The sequence below is a fragment of the Liolophura sinensis genome, chromosome 5 (assembly GCF_032854445.1).
Source record: "Liolophura sinensis isolate JHLJ2023 chromosome 5, CUHK_Ljap_v2, whole genome shotgun sequence".
NCBI classification, from domain to species: Eukaryota; Metazoa; Mollusca; class Polyplacophora; order Chitonida; family Chitonidae; genus Liolophura; species Liolophura sinensis.
Genome location: NC_088299.1, coordinates 189034 through 207349, shown reverse-complemented (window position 1 = coordinate 207349; position 18316 = coordinate 189034). Strand labels below are relative to the sequence as shown.

Genomic DNA, 18316 nt, shown 5'->3' with positions numbered 1-18316 from the left:
CTGAAGACGATGGTTTTGTTTCCAGTGTGTTTGGTTAATATATGGAATCGCTTTATTTGCACGTTGAATGACTATGGAACTATGCGTTTAGACGGCGTGTAATATAACCCTAGAACCCGATGTCAGACGCGTTACGTAAGCTGTCAGATCTCCCATATGGCCTGCAGCAGGTTGGCCTCCGTACCCTGAAACCAAAGGCACAAGTAGATCGTCAGGTTAAATACCTGATGTCTAATGTGGAAAATAGAGGCGTGTTAAAAATCCGGCTAAGAAACCTGTGGGTAGGACTTCGCATGAGTTAAAGGTATGCGTGTGTACGGCACTGAAGGGTTGAGAGTTAACCCAACGCTCCCGCCATGGGCGACTGAGACATACGAGGAGGTGATGCTGAGAACAGGGTGTACCGTGAGATAAAGTTGAACGACAGAGTCAGGGGATAAAACATGCATCCAAGGCGATGTTATCTTCGTCCTTTGAAAGACGTGACCGGTCATATATCGGGAATTATGTGTACAACTAAGACAGTTGTGTATACGTTACTCTGGTAAACGAGTCTTGGCAAAGCGACATACATACATTATCGCCGGAGTTTATTTTAACCTCATGGGAGGTGTTTTCAGAGAAAGTCTATCTAGACATCCCGTGGCCCGAGGTTGCAGTGAAGTGTACTTTACCGCAATGGGGACTTAAAAAGCCCTCTCTTCACGGCATTAGTTTTCCAGCTTATGCGTTTCTCACTGGGTTGCCTGCACTTGCCCGCCAGCCATCTTCTAACCACGCCTTTACTCATTTCCAGCTGATAGACTACTTCTGTGTCTATATAGGCAAGTGGGATTGCAACAAAAGAGAATACCTCGACGGGCTCTAGCCACGTAGTGCAGTGTGTGAAGTGTATCAGGTACTGAAAACACATCCGAAGGTGTTTAGCTGTTTTTGTGGTGAGCCAGATTGTTCAAGTTTTTACCACAAGTATTTCAAGCACAAAACCATTGACAAGAGTAGAAGATTTGTCTGAGACGGTTTTATTGTGCTAGTTTATTACACAGCATCAGTTATAATCAAGTATCACGATGAGTCGTAAACGAAGAGGATCCGAATGTTTGTGGCAAATCGACGCCAAACGGAGACTTAGGAAAAACGCCGTGTACTCTGCCCCCGTGTGCCCGACAGCATGTGAGGAAGATGACTATATCAATGGAGATTCCCCAACTACTCGCAGACAAGGTTTACATCGAGAAGGTGGTGTACAATGGGAAAGCTCCCCAAACGTAAGTTTACGAACAACACTGAAGTATTCTATTTCTTGTCAAATGGCCTCATGAATTGTTTTACACCTATCCTGTTGCCCTTCAGTCAGTTCAGATTTACTGATAACTTTCAGTACAACACACAAGTACATTGTAACTGTGAAAAACCAAAACTTCACTTTGTGATTCCTGACAAATGATAGCAAAGTAAAATGTTGAAATATTGAGTCAAAATGACCATGTAATTTTTTCGAAACCCTACACTAGTTTACCTTTGTATACGGTAAATCAACAAGCTGATACACCAGTATACAATTACCGCTGAATTGTGTTAATTGATTACTAGGCCCATATATGATTTATTTCGGTCACAGTTGGCCCAAAGACCCGTTTCCAGGGCAGTTTATTTAGAATACAACGTTTTCTTTCTTTCATTTATTTATTTGATTGGTGTTGTACGCCGTACTCAAGAATATTTCGCTTATACGAAGGCCGCCAGCATTATGGTGAGAGGAAACCGGGTAGAGCTCGGCAGAAGCCCACGTATTTTCCTTTTTAAACTGGCGCATTTCCATGTAGCAAAATCATGAATGTTTTCGTGTATGCGGAAGGATGTGAATGAATGATTATGGCTTAACGCCCTATCGGCAATATTTCAGCCATATCATGGAGGAAGGATATGAGGGAAGCATCAATATCTGTAGGAAGAATACAACAGAATATCACACCATTGCTGCTGGTTACGTAAAGTGTTTCAACGTAAGTCAGACTTTTATGCTGCTTATGGATAAAAACAGTGACGTTTATATTATGAAAATTCAGCTGAATAATTTATGAAGCTCCACCCAGTCAAAGTATAATGACATCGGGTCAGTCGGTACTTGGCATATGCCCTTAGTGATGGTGAACACAAAATAAGGAAGTACCAAAATTACCATTTTGCCTGGCTAGACTCAGAATTGAACTCCTGTTATACATAGGTTTGTTTTGTGTTTAGGGTTACTGCTTACTTTGCGTGAAACAATTTCTTAGTACACCACGGTTTCTGTTGTGAAACTATGCAGCCATAGACCGTTCTCTGATTTATCATTTCTTCAATACTAACCAGATCAGTTATTGTAAGACAAAGTTAAAGAGAAATAATAATGAAGAAAAAAGAACGAAGAAAAATACATATTTATATAAGGTGTGACCGGAGCCCTAGTCTGTTTACGGCGTTGTGTCTAGGTGGGATTGATGCTTTTAGAAAACGATTCATGCTTATGGCGAGACACTAAAATAGCAGATATAGACCTATGGGTTCATGGCCTGGTCTGTTCCTCATCTGACCCTTGGAACTGCTTATAAACATCATCAAGCAGACCAATTAGACAATAACGAGAAGCAGTTAAACGCACATAAATTTTGAATATAAACGGAGGAGCGCAAAAGCTGAAGTGAAGAGAACGCAGGAATGGCTTAAAAAGTAGTTTTTAATATGTATTAATGGATAGATGTATGTAAGAGTTTCCAGGTTGTTGACTTCGATAGCTACAATGTTAAGCTTGGATAGCGTTGTTTTCAATGAACGTTTTTACAACTATCTAGCTGTAAGAGAATATATAGATCTTGACGTACATTCCATCTGTAGACCATAACCTCGCGGTCTCTTCGGACATCCTGTGTATATTTCGAGGGTTTTTTTTTATATATCCAGAGCCGCTGGAGTACATGTAGCTGTAAAGTTTTCCATCTGGTCAATGTAGGCCATTAATTACAGTGGCAAGATAAACAGCGCACGGCCTACTATATTTAAGCAGAGAGGGTTTTCCAGACAGACAAGGTTGGTATTACGACGTTTAGCGCTCAAGTACCGCGCCTGTTTTCAGGCGGAAAAGGGTGCTGCTCGAGTTTGCGGTGCTTATTTCTGGGAAGACTTTTGACGGTGGATTCTTTTGAATGTAGTGCGGTCACATTTTCGAAATATATCTGATAACCTACTGTCTCTTGTCGATTTTCCTCCGACAGGATTTTATTCTGAATGTTCACAAGCAAATATCAACTCGTAACATCCTTTTGAGACAATTGCATTGCACATCTTTGCAAACCGAATAGAACAGTACAAACTGTCTACAAGTAGGGCAAGTATTTGTACTGAACGATAATTTTGGGGCGATTGTAGATATTTACAAGCTCGTCCCCAGAGTAATTTCTAATTGTAAGAGGGGCCTCCGTGGCTCAGTTGCTTAGCGCGCTAGCGCAGCGTAATGACCCAAAAGCATCTCACCAATGCGGTCGCTGTGAGTTCAAGTCCAGCTCATGCTGGCTTCCTGTACTCCCGTAAGTGGGAAGGTCTGCCAGCGGATGCTCGTGGGTTTCCCGGTTTCTTCCCACCATAACGCTGGCCGCCATCGTATAAGAGAAATATTCTTGAGTACGGCATAAAACACCAAATTACAACAATTGTGGCGTATAATCAGTTCGTACAAGAGAGTGTCGATTGTATTTTAAGGCTACGATCGCGACCCTAGTGATTTACACACACACACACCAAAAAGCACTTTGTGTTCTATGAACACACGCTTGTGTTCCTTCCAACAAAAGTTTTGTGTCATATTTGAAAAAACTCTATCTTGTGTTAAATAAAGATATTATAACACAAACATGGGTACTTCACATTTCACAAGTTTGTCTTGGGTTAACACATTTCTGTGTTGAATGAAAATAGCACAAGTTGTGTTAGATTTCAACACAAGTATGTTTTGTGTGTGCGATCAGCTTAGGCTTACAATCCATTTTTTCTTTGAAAAGTGGCATGGCTGTATGCTGTCTATAGTTTTCTTGCTTTACAACCTGATGCTGTTCTAATCAAAATAAAATCTCCATATAACCAAAATTAGACCGAATCGCCAAAGTTGATTTATTCTGACGATAAAATCCCCTGATTTGGAGTAAATGATTGTCCGCCTATTTCCTCACCGGGGGCCCCGTGGTCGAGGTGGTTAGCGTGGCAGCGCAGCGCAATGGCCAATGAGTCTCTCACGAATGCGCGGTCGCATTCCAGCTCATGCTGACTTCCTCTCTGGCCATAGGTGGGAAGGTCGAATGGCCGTGGATTACCAGCGCTCTCTGTCCGATTTCTTCCCGCCATAATGCTGGCCCCCGTCGTATACATGAAATATTCTTGAGTACGGCGCAAAACACCAATCAAATGAATAAATAAATATTTCCCACACAAAGCTGCATGTAGGATGACACGTATATTTGAAAATGTATCCTTAACCGTGGGGGTAATTATTGACTTATTTGTGGAATAATTTCCTCCATGTAGAACAGAGGTTCAAGCGAATCAATACTAAAATGTATATGTTTGTTTCTGGATGATTTTTCAAGGGAACAATATATGGGATAATGTTACCTCATCTTATTCATAAAAAAATCGTGTAAATGTAAAAGGGTATGTAAAGAGTGGATGTGTTTATCACGCAATTACCTTATTCAGCTATAGTAGCCATGTTATCTTCGTCCGTGTCTTCGCTATCTACAGTAAAGAGCACATAGACATCTGTTTTCAAATTAAATTCCGTGACGTGAATTAACAACCTTGACGAAATGCATTTTGCACTATGTGGATATAACTGATGTTCATTCTTTCTTGACGAACTTGCTGCAATTTTTAGATACGTAATTTTTTTTTTCTGATTGGTGTTTTACGCCGTACTCAAGAATACTTCACTTATACGACGGCGGCCAGCATTGTGGTGGGTGGAAACTGGGCAGAGCCCGGGGGAAACCCACGACCATCCGCAGGTTGCTGGCAGACCTTCCCACGTACGGCCGAAGAGGAAGGCAGCATGAGCTGGTCTTGAACTCACAGCGACCGCATTGGTGAGAGGCTTCTGGGTTATTACGCTGCGCTAGCGCGCTAACCGACTGAGCCACGGAGGCCCCAGATACGTAATTCCATTACTAAATAAAAAGTGTTTTACCAATCGTATAATTTACAAACAGGTGCATTTTTGGACGCAAATAGATGTTGAAAGTTACATTTTCCGGCTCGGACATTATCCTAGCTTCCAACCACACCTCAAAATTTCTTTCTTAAATCGACACAACTTTTAGAGAAACTTAGTCGTTCACGAAACTTTAGGGTTGTTTTGTTTTGTTTTATCCAGATATGGACGCAGGCCCGTTCAAACTTAAATTACACGACCAATGAATTTCGGCTGGATTTCAGTAGCCCCTAGATATTTTTTCATGAACAAAAGATCCTCGTCCACATTAATTGGTTTTAATATAAGCGATTAGTTAACTAAATTCTAAAACGTTAGTGACGCAAGTGGTGCATGTAGGCAGAGTATCAACAAAACACGTCTGTCAGCGTACACTGGTGATAATGCTCTATCTGTTGTTGCTGTTTGGCAAAACACATATGCATGTCTCAACTTATTGCCAACACTTATAGGTATACTGGTGATTACATAAACCGTGCATAAATTCACATCCTGTACAGGACGGACACCACAAGGCAATTAGGTCTATAATCTGCTGGGTACTTTTAAATAATTACAGAATCGATTCTGATTGTCTGGTGTGAGAGATAGGCAAGCCCAGGCTATGTCTAGCCTAAACTGAATTTTAGGTTACTGCACATTTATTCAAGCGTGACCAAGGCCACTGGGTTTAATCCTGGGAATCCTATCTCCACCGTCAGCGAATCAGCATTGATTCTGTATCCGTGTAAATGTTTTGATTGTAGAAATCCATAGTTTCTGTAATGTAAATTCTCTCAAACTTCACACCAATCAGGAGTAAACTCAGGAGCTAATTCATGATGGAGAGCCCGGTACAAGAGCAACCATCCGATGTAGGAATATAATAATCGACACAACATGAGAGGTAACAATACAACGGCGCTGTTATTATATAGTTAAGGGGTTACAATTAATATAAATCCAAAATAAAACAGTTGGTCGTCTTGCATTTCTTAAAATGTAATCCTAGTATGGCGTGGTTAGGATTAATAAAGATCAATGTAAAATTCAAAGTTCCAAGATAAAATCACAGTTGTTTAATTGTCAGGATAAACCACATGCCTCACATATCATGTCATGGCACGTGTATGCCCAGAAACTTATTATACTTATAGTGTTACAGTAGCAGCATAAATGATACTCTATGCTATGGAAGGACACGATAGCTTTATGTATAGTAATCCGTACACACCGAAAACGTCATTGTAAACTTTCATGTTGTATTATGTAATAACATCCATGGTAAAGGTCCTTTACGCAGTGTTGGGGATAGATGTTAATACAGTGCCTGTCCGGCAGCTACCTGATGATGGGGTGGGGGAGAGGTGGGGGGTGGGGAGAGGGGCCTTTCCGGATCAATACTAAAATGTATATGTTTGTTTCTGGATGATTGCCAAGGGAGCAATATGCGGGATAATGTTATCTCATGGCCCTTTTATACACTCCGGCTGGAGTCAATTAACCAATCAACATCCCTCTGATTAAAGTGGCTCGGTTTGGTGAGCACAACTTGTCAATATTTGATAATCAATTTAATAGCAAATAAAATGAAGCCCAGGGAGCTTCAAGGAGGCTTTAGGAGTTTTCCCCCACAGGTTTCAGGCCCTAAAAGTTTTCATTGGTTTAGTAAGAAATAACATAAAAGCCCCAGTAACTACCATAGCTGATTCGGCAAAACTGGCTTAATGGCGTACCCACAGCAAGCTTCTGTCAAAGAGTCTGACTTAGAACAATGTCTAAATCAAAATAAAATGCCAAACAGCTACAAGTTTACAATCAGTAAAAGCCTTAATCCCTTTATTCCTTATCTGTAACCAGTTTCATTCAAGACCAGGTCATTAAAGATGATTTTGAGAGTGATTTACACAACGGGGGTATGTGTCAGAAAGCAAGTCTGGTAGTCGACGTGCACATGGAGATCATACAGAATAGTCCGTTGCAATAATACAGTTAAGCATAATAAAACCCTTGTCTCAGAACGAAATGTAATTTAATATTGCTCAAGATGTATGAAATGTCACAAAGGAGCGAGGATTTACTCAGAAACAATGTTTAACACAGATTTTCTCACCCTAACCAGTTACAAAACATGGGGGTAACATAAGACATGTTCTTGAGACAACAATACCATATTCGTTGTTATTCTCGACATTATACAGCACTAAATGAACCGTTAGCTCACATCACTGAAGTATATAGAGGTAAGTAGCACTAAGTAATTTAAGTTCTGTTCCAGGAGCATTCGGAGATTAGTAACTAACAACGATCAAAAGGTAAGTTTAGCAACAACAACAACAAGTACTTGATGCACGGGGATAAAAATCTAACAAACATGGCTAAAAATTAAGATGACAAATTGTGGATTTAAGGAACTTATATAACACTTTGAAAAGCTGGGCCATAAGACTTGCTGTCTGCTTACATCTATGCTATAATCTTTTGCGCATGTCACAGCATCTTGATTATTTCATTATCGTAGGAGACCTGGCCTGAGTTGTAGGGGTATAACCTTTCCTCAGCTTTAGTTTGAGGGGTACCCCGTCACTTTATACGGCACGTGCATTCATTACTGTTTGAAATGTGTACATAGGTTGTGTTTTCTATCCATTAGATCCACAGATTAACTCCATATAATTAGGTACGCAGGTCACTGCGAAAGGACTTAAAATGCATCGTAGGGAATATTTCGACCATTGGTGGTTAAGGTGGTGGTGCGGGTGGGGACGGGTGTTTGAGGTGGGAGTGAGGTGGATTTTATTGGTACAAGAACTTATAGTGAGAAATGTTATACGATGTTTGACTCGGTAATTGCAACTTTAATTGTCTGTAAAATATAAAGATTTTTTTTTATTATCAACGATCTTTTGGAAATTGCGTCTCCACTACACCTTATTGTTTTATATTAGTTTATTTTCTGATCATCATTTATATCAATACATTCAATGGTGGGCAAACTTATGCAGTAAATATAAAATATCTCAGTAAATTGTCGATTCCTTTCTCACAAAGGTTCTTTGTACGGTTTTCTCCAACAGTGAGAAATAAGCGCAATAATACCACATCGAAAAATTTGAATTATTTCATGGAGATAATCAGATTATAGATCTTGTGCATGCTCATTTAGGCCATATTAACCTGCGTAACGTTGCTAGCAGACATAAAATACACGCTCACTGCAGTAGAAATAACGAAAGCCCAACTTACTAAAGGTAAATAAATATAGGCCTACTTATATGTACCAGAATAACAGAAAGATCTATCCATTATCAATAAATGTTTGCTATACACGAATCAGAATACCTGTATAGGACTAAGTGAACCTAGGTTTGTCAGCTTGATCAGCGTTCATTCTCATGAAAAATACGTGTGAATACTTAAGCCCTGTACGACATCTAAGAGAATTGTTCTTGAGCAAAATGTATTCTTGACCAAAATAAGTGCGATAATTACTATAAAATAAGTCCTATCGATATAAATAACGTATGGTCAGAGCTTGGGGAAAACCCACGAACATCCGCAGGTAGCTGACAGACGTTCCCACGTAATGCCGGAGAGGAAGCCAGTGTGAGCTGGACTTGAACTCTCAGCGACCGCATTGGTGCGAGACACCTGGGTCATTACATTGCGCTAGAGCGCTAACCGACTGAGCCACGGAGGCGGCTGTGCTGGATAGGACTTTCTTCCAGACGATTTGCTTAAATATGAGTGAACAAGAAATAATGTTTGTTAAATTACTGATATTGGGTTCATACGTTTAAATGTGAATGACGTAAACCATCTGTGCAGCTAGTATATTGAATTACAAATACTGCATAGGGCTTCCATCAGCCGTCTAACAGCTGGCATGAGAGCTATAAAAGCTTTGATTGTTTGGTGGAGCAGAGGTACATAGTCTATCTCAGTACAGAAATCCTTGTTCAGATTTTTTTGACCTGGTGTCTATAGGTATGACCTCAGTGCTACACTGTAGGGAATGACATTAAGAATCTGCCACTTAAGACAAAATTTCATGGTGGAATAGCTACTTAAGACAAAGGCTAATTAGTGGTAATTAGGGAGTTATTTGACATAAAACTTACAACATTGAATCCAATTGTAAAATGTTGAGCATAGTCGACACAGTAAAAATCGCCAACTTATGACAATATTATGTGGTGGAGAGGTCACTCAAAACAAGGTCACCCCTAATTACCTTTAATTCTACTTTGACTGGAAAGAGAACGTACAGAACTGAAAACTGGAAAATGTAGAGTTTGTTCTCTTCATCATTAATCACCAATCACCAAGTGTAAAACACGATTATGAGGTGAAAAAGTCACTTAAGACAACGGGTAATTTGCACCGAATGACCTATGAATCTACCTTATTGCGCTGGTGTTTTTGGTAACGAAAACAGTCTGAGCAGGTGTCTACTTGTGACGTCACGCAATCCATGTCAGCCAGTGAGTTAGGCTCAAAATGGCTTATATACATCATCAAACAGCTCATATTCGTATTAACTTTTTTACATTTCTGGTTTGAACGTGCTTAGTTGCGTCCGTTATTATAACAAAAGTAGCACTTTAAGGAAATCTCTTTGATATGATTTGTGCACATACATTTTGGCAAATAACCACAACAGAGCTCTGCTTTATGACCAAATAGTGTGAGCTGACATTAGTATTTTGTTGGTGCTGCACTGCCTTCATACATCACGTGCGTCACGTTATAGAAAATACTTAATTATTCACTTATATTATAACTGACTTAAGTAAACGTGGATTTTATATTTATAAAAAAGATTCTAGAAGGAACTGAAACCCAATCAAAATTCGAAGGTCATGTCCTTTAACATAATTATATTGGTTTTCAGACCAGGCACATGTTTAGGTTTCAAAATATTGCGATAAATGGTTTGGTTGCCCTGGCGGAATACCCCAGTATATTTAGACAAGGCACATGTTTAAGCTACAAAACATTACGATAATGGTTTTGATTGCCCTGACAAAATATTCTAGTATATTAAGACCAGGCACATGTTAAAGCTACAAAACATCACGATAATGGATTTGGTAACCCTGACGAATAACCTATTATATTCAAAGCAGGCACATGTTTAGTTTACAAAGCATTATGCCAATGGTTTGGTTGCCCTGACGAAATATTCTAGTATATTCAGATCAGGCATATCTTTAAGCTACAAAACATTGCGGTAGTAGCTTAGTTTCCCTGACGAAATATTCTAGTATATTCAGATCAGGCATATCTTTAAGCTACAAAACATTGCGGTAGTAGCTTAGTTTCCCTGACAAAAGACCCTACTATATTTAGACCAGGCACATGTTTAAGCTACAAAACATTACGATGATGGTTACGACTGTCACAAACCATTACGATAATGATTTTGGTTGTCCTGACTAAGTACCCCCGTATATCCATACCGGTAACCCAGTATTGTGTCACCAATTACAGTGCCTTTATGGTTTTGGTGTTCTGGCAAAATGCGGGCCGATTTTGCCTGGATATACAAGCTTTTACCCGTACTTTGTGTAATTAGGATGTTAGTCATATAATTATTCCCAATTTAAGCATGGGATCCGTATCATTTGTGTTTAGTGTTCACAATTGCCCAATTATGAAACTGGAAACCACGATGTACTTTGCTTCCTGATATGAGTATAATTTGGCTTTACTGCGTCACCGCAGCTATATATTGCATGTGTTTTTTTTTCAAATGAACCTTTCATCCAACTTGATTTATTTGATTAACAGTGACATGTTATGTCTTATTTTTAGCTGGGACTCTCTGACAGAAACTCTCGAGAAAATCGCCGCAACCTACAGCTGAAGACCGTGTTCATGTTGTCGTCGTGGGGAACTCAGGCGATGCATCAGGTAAATATCATGTCACTAAGACTGACTGTCGTTTTCTAGGTGCAGTGATCTACTGTCTATGAGTAATGTGGGTACTTCTGCGTGAGCTCTCTCTCTCTCTCTCTCTCTCTCTCTCTCTCTCTCTCTCTCTCTCTCTCTCTCTCTCTCTCTCTCTCTGTGTGTGTGTGTGTGTGTGTGTGTGTGTGTGGCATTTTGGTGTTCTGAGGTACTGGGGGTATTCATGGCTGTTTGTTTTCGTGAACATTTTGGTTATGTGAGTACGCATGACTGTTTGCTTCTGTGAAGAGTTTGGATCTGTGAGTACGCATGACTTTTTCATTTTGTGATCATTTTGATTCTGTGAATACACAGGGCTGTTTGCTTTTGTAAACATTTTGGTTCTGTGGGTACGCGTGACTGTTTGCTTCTGTGAACATTTTGGTTCTGTGGGCATACATGGCTGTTTCTTTCTGTGAACATTTTGGCTCTGTGGGCATGCATGGCTGTTTTCATATGTGATCATTTTCGTTCTGTGAGTACGCCTGGTTCCTTGCTTTTGTGAACATTTTGGTTGTGTGAGTACACATGGCTGTTTCTTTTTATGAACATTTTGGTTCTTTGAGTACGCATGACTGGTTTCCTCTGTGAACATTTGGCTTTGTGGTTACGCATGGCTGTTTCTTTTTGAGAACATGTGAGTGCGCATGGATGTTTCCTTCCATGAACATTTTGGTCCTGTGCGCATGCATTGTTGTTTTCTTATGCATACGCTTGCTCTGTTCCCTGCTTTTTTCCAGTTAGGGGGAACTCACAGTTTCGCCTCTGTAGCTTTTTTCTTCTGAATGGTGCTTAGTTTCTTGCTGATGTATAACGATGTATAATGAACGCTTCCCTCCACACAACAGCTTATGACTACATGGTGTGGTATATGACTATACATGGTTTACAATTCACGAAGGGCACGAAAATAAGATACATGTAAAGTGTATTATAGGGTGATACGTATTTTTGTGAATATTTAAAAGACAATAAAATGAACAATTTAGTATAAAGTCAGAATATATGTGATATGGGGAAGTCAAGGCAAGCAGAAATCTGAGCCAAGTAAAATAATGATGGATTCAAATATGAAGTTTGAAATCTACCAATAATTATATTTTAACATTTACCGATACCTTAAACAGCATGCAAGTAAGAGTTCACTTTGCTGTAAACCTTGCTGGATGTCATTTCAGCTAGCCGAACCGAAATTTGGATATGCGTGAAATAGGCCGCAATAATACGTCTGCAGCAAAGTATGGTGATTTTCGCGTGCTTGGCCAACCTCGTGATCGTATGATGAATTGCTGCATGCCGTGTTTTAGTATAGGCCTAGTATAGGTCAAACTTTATTCATAATTCAAAGAAACTAAAGTTCATGAAGTGTTCATGAGTGTTGACGTACGCTTGAACACTGTAAAAAAATGGGTAGCGTGGACGTTTCAGAACAGATCCATAATATCTGGAATGAACTCTTCATTTAATCAAGCTAGCGATGTTGAACATCATCTATTACTAAGCCCATAGCGCAGTATTAACTTTCCTGGTAATAAGATGGAGCAAATTACAAACAAAGTACTTTACTTACTCTGATTGGACCAAAATGATCTGTCACATCACATGTCAAAATGGAGGCTTTCATGCATTCTGTGAGAAATCGCAAAAAAATACCCGTTGGCAAATTCGATTGTCCGAAATCTTGGTCTCATTAATTGCAAAGCCCGGTTGTCAATTACCGCGGCATTTTCCTTAGAGCTTCACGAAAGGTGAGTGAAATCTAATTAGTATACAGTCACATCGCTGAAACCAACTGTAAATTAACATTGATTTGAAAGGGGCAATATATTATAGCCAGATCATATTGCTTAATGTATGACAACAAAAGGTTATCGTCTATTTCCAACGAAAAACTAGTATTTGAAGTATCAGAAAAAGGCAATAAATATTTTTCTATTAATGTTCAGTTGATTGCTTTTCAAAAGTGTTGCTATTTTACGCATTAAATAAAAGTTTTTGAGGTTGATACTGGGACAAAATATATTTGCCTGTATGGTGTTCGCCCGACTCGACTACAAATATAAGTAATACGATAAAGCACATGTAGATCTAACGTCAGGAAAGGACCACGAGAGAGGAGAGATAGGACTGACATTCTTATCAAAACTTTGCAGTATGACTGTACTCATTAACCATTAAATCAGTGGTAGAGAGATAAGATTGCAAGGCTGCTTTTCATGAAATGTATCCACTCCTCCCACTTTATCCATCTTCATTTAACCATTTAGCTAGCGATGTCCAACATCATCTACCTTGATTTGACTGAACCACATTAACTCTTCAAAGCCCTGAACTGTCATTCATAAATATGCATGATTCATGACCCAATCAGATTCCACGACTGGCACTTTAGTTACTGACGCCGTTTAAAGTTTAAAACAACATGGAATGTGGGTGTATTGCCAAGTTTGCCAATAAAACATTTGCTTCACAGTAAACGTAGAAGGAGTGTTAGCATAAAAAAATAACTCCTTGCACATAGATTTGTTAAATGTTATGAGGGGGGGGGGGGCGGGGCGGTCATTTTCGGGCAAAATAGGCATGATGCAAATTAGTGGTGGAACAACAACAACATGAGCTATATTGGCGGATCGACATCTTTCGCTATCATCGATAGGACAGTGACTTTCCGCTGCCTTTTTGTTTCGATAAAAGCACATCACCGTTCATAGCACTGCTTATTGCTGGTGTATATTGCTGTTTCAAGGAATGAATCAAGTCCGAACTTTGCTTCGAAACAAGAAAACTATAGACTTACAAGGGAGATGAATGATTGGCTAAAAATGCCCTCGAGGATGTACGCTGGCCACTATGGAAAGAGTAGGCTTCGGAAGACTTTTATATGTAGAGTAACACAAAGGTTATAAGGAAGCCTATAGAGCAGTATCAAGCTTGCATGCAGGAAGATGATTTTATCTGAAGTGCAGTAGTGGTGGATTGTAAGATCAGTTTTCTTGCTGACCTAATTATCGCCGAAATCCGAAAAAGCACCTCGGCTGCGACATCGCGCTTGAATTTTTTTACTGCTTTTTATAAAAATATAAAAAAACATCCCTGATCTGCAAGAAAGACAAATGAAGCAAATTAAGATTCAAATTAAAATTAAGTCACATCGGTTGTGACAAATTTAGAGAAAACAAAACTATTACTTCTGACAATTTTTAAACTCTATACGATCTTTTAGTTCCAATTAACCATCGGTAACCCTAAGGAATTTTTCACTAACTATTTTTTATTTACAAACTGCTTGCTAAATACTAAAATGGACAACGTACATATATTTGTATATTATGTTATTTTTGTCCAACATAATTTTTGATAAGTTGTTCGATATTATACGGCTCATAAATCAACAAGTTTTGTACCAGTGATGGTCTTTAAATGGCACGAACCTGTACCACAGCATTGTGTGAAAATAGTCCCGTATACACTAGAATAAACACGTAATTCAGTCATTCTAAAATGGTAGTGGTGCTGTGTTATTAGCTATGACTTCATGGAGTGGATGGGTAAAGGCACAGTCACAGTCTAGACCGTGCAATGCAACGCCTTTGATTGGATAAAATTCCCAAAATGGCTCCCAGAATTCACATCATTTTGTTTTACGTCTTGTTCGGCGAGACCACATCGTGAAATACAGTATGATACATTTTAGAATACTTTCGAGGAAATTATGCTTTCGCTAACATCATTGGAATGAGCAGGGGGATAGAATCAGAGAACAAAGATTCTGTAATATCCACAGATGCATCTTTCTGTGATTATAGTAATTTAACCGCCTCACAGATAAGTTATTGACGGCTCACCAGCAGCAACTGTGGCAGTCATTAGGCATTACGGACGCTGTGTAATGTTCCATTTGTGTGTTAATATAGTCTTGTGCTTTTTGATCTTCTCATAACAGCTGATGCATACGCAGTTACCTTTAGGTGACCGACACATTTCCTTCGAAATGAACCACAGATTCTTTTCGAGTAAATGAAACCGTGTATCTGGCGAAAGAAAACAAAAAGCTCGTTTTGGGCCATTATGATGGTCTGAAATTCCACAGAATAAGGCCAAATGTATAACAATTATACTGGATGCAAGTGTGCCAGTAGAAATAAGAGTTTGCTGACAGGTCCTTTATTTCACCCTGGATTTCCCAGTTTGGTACGAGAGTACTTACAAGTTATGAACCTTATACATGTAAATCATGCGTCTTCCTCCGTATGAAATAAACAATTGCTGTACGAAGTTTTACGAAATTGACAACAGCAGTTTTGTTTTATAGCAGCTGGGTGTTGGCGTGCGATTGGCTGAACGTTAATAATGATTGCTGATTAGAGTTTCATCTACATATCTCCGAATTTTAACGATGATTAAGGTGTCGATCATTGCATTGTCGCTCACTACTTGAAATATACGTTTATCAGATACGTACGGTACAAGCCATCTGATGCAAGGTGTTGTATAAGATGATGACGTCAACACTCTTCTGGGACTAATCTGAACTCCCTTACCTTGCTTGCGCCCTCTACCAAGGAAACCCCTCAGCTATATTTCGGATGTGAAAATATCACTGTCACGGACGGTGTTGTTAAGTGTTGCACTAAGTGTATTTCTATTCAAGATGGTTCAGTAATGTTCCAGTTTGGCATTTGATTTCTGCGTGTTGTTCCTGTCGGACATATATTTAGTGACACGTCAGCACTGTTTTAGGGGATCCCTTGTGTTGTGGTGACACCGAATGAAAACGTTGTGATATTTTTCAAAATTAAGTTTATTCGTCAGGCATCATGGAATAGAAAATTTCGGATTATTTTCGATTTTCTGGGCGGTATCTATGCTCAATCAATTTGCCGATGTTTACCAAAAGTGATGTGGTGAAAACTTTTGTTGAATTTCATTTATAATATGGATGTATGCTCAACAAGGATATATCATGCCATCCACCACTCAGGAAAATACTTGACTAGGATGTATCATTTGGTAATCTGGTGAAGTCTAAACAAACAAATTAAGAGAATTTGCTGAACTGATAGAACATAATAGTTTTACCATTTTGGGCAAGTCACGATTACTCAAGAAAACACTTACGTAGATATATCACCTAGCTCATTGTTACTCAGTAAAATGTCTACACATACGAAGAATATCATCTACGATAACTCTATACGCACACTCACCTTTAATCCACAAAATGGTTCAGTAGCACACTTAGTGCACATATGACCGAGCTCACGATTCTTCAGCAATAAATCACAATATGTTAAATGGCTCCTAGATACAATAGCATATCACTGTATCTAGGACTAGTTGTTGACTTCAGAAATAAAACGTAGTTTACTATGTTCAAATCACCTAGATAATGCACAGCAGACGGGAGTTGTCCTCTCTCTAAGAATGGAGTAATTAGGGGGAAATAACACCGAAAACACCCGCTCTCTCAATTTTCTTAATAAGTAACGGCCTAGGTTGTGCTGTTATGATTTTGGGCAAGTCCATGCCAAAGAAATGGGTGGCAAATAAATCATCCAATCAGATCAAGGCACGTGATAGCCAACTTCTGTCCATTTCAGCTGGAGCTCTAAATTCGAATATAATAGTTTTGCGACGACAGAGGAATGATAATTTTAAGGAATTGAAGTCAAACTAAGAAATGAACTTATTTCGTGGAGTAACTAGGAGATTCTGTCGAAGCTGAAATGGAAGGTGCTTCCTGAGATGATAGCGTTGCCGACAATTTGATGACCATGTAGAGGCGATTTTCAATTCGGGTCACACTCTGTGTAGCTAACACCAACGTGGCTCAGAACTGTGACTGCAGTGGCGCGGAGACATTGGTTTGTGTGCCGTCAACTGAATTCTGGATCACCGCCAGCATCAAGCTGTTCACTCCCATCACTGGCTTGCAATACCAGCAATCTGCCGTTTTGGATAGGTTGCTAAGGGGACGTTGAAAAAACGCACTGTTACCCAAGTTGCGTTTATCCAGACATAGTACCTATATACTTGTTTAATGCCACCTCTTTGTACCTGTTGGCCACAAATGGTAATAATTTCACCTGTAAACATAACTGCCTAACCAAGATGTAAATCCATTTTGCCTTTCTCCTCAGGAAATGTAAATTGTCAAATTGTGAAGAAAACTGACGTTTTGATAGTACAACCTAGCACTCCTATTTTATTAGCGAAATAGAACAGACCCAGCGACCATGATGAGAACGGCAGTTGTGTGTTATCGATTTGAGCACACTTCGCTCACAATTGCTTTTAAGTGTTACAGCTATTGGAGGTATGTTAAGATTGTGATTACTCAATGACACACATTCAAGGAGACTTACGGTTAACATGCGAGAACATAATGGGCAGTGACACAATATCATATTATTGCGAGAATATATATCATCTTATTATTCATCACTCAATAAAATAATTGCTTGTGTGTCGACTTTACGAGATAACATACTTAAGACGATATATCTCACTCACAATTACTCAACAACACACTCACGATAACATGAATTCAAACATTTTCGACTACATAACCTGACTCATCTGCTTATTTCACTGCATGTTTTGTTTATAGTCGCCTGGACAACACGAAGAGGAGCTATTAGAGGCCACAGAGGTGGGAGACCTGAGTAAAGTGAAGTCACTGCTAGCGGATGAAGATCGGGTTAACGTCAACTGCGTGGACATTCTGGGCAGGACACCGTTACTCATTGCCATGGAGAGAGATAACCTGCAGGTATTATGTTCACAATCAAAGACATAAATTGTCGATAATAACTCACCCTTTCTCTTTCGATATTTTCACCTGGGTCATTTGAGTTCCTTTCCATTTCTCATTCATATAATTATATCAGCCTTTTGTTAAGATTTACAGCTGTAGTATAGAGGCCAATTGTGTGTACACGCGCCATGTGTGGTTTAGACGATTATTCCCGGTGTCTATTTTTAAAAACAAGCGCAAGTAAGCAATAGCTGTGATATTACGCAAAAAAGGTGTCATCTTGCAGTCAGGTCCTTCGCTAGGCCTAAACGTTAGGATCGTCATAATTTAACGGACTGAGCGACATACAGGGCAACTCATAGAGCTGTTTATCAGAGTTTAAAAAATGC

General features: G+C 39.3%; 1 protein-coding gene across 1 annotated transcript in view; it reads left to right on the top strand.

Annotated features, from left to right (window-relative positions):
• Window positions 1-791: 791 nt before the first annotated feature.
• Window positions 792-18316, top strand: part of LOC135465740 (short transient receptor potential channel 7-like) — a 47789-nt gene continuing 30264 nt past the window's right edge. The window contains exons 1-3 of the mRNA XM_064743065.1: window positions 792-1268; window positions 11036-11134; window positions 17781-17942. Of these exons, the coding sequence (XP_064599135.1) occupies window positions 1071-1268; window positions 11036-11134; window positions 17781-17942 (459 nt within the window). The 5' untranslated portion in view covers window positions 792-1070. The remainder of the gene's footprint in view (window positions 1269-11035; window positions 11135-17780; window positions 17943-18316) is intronic.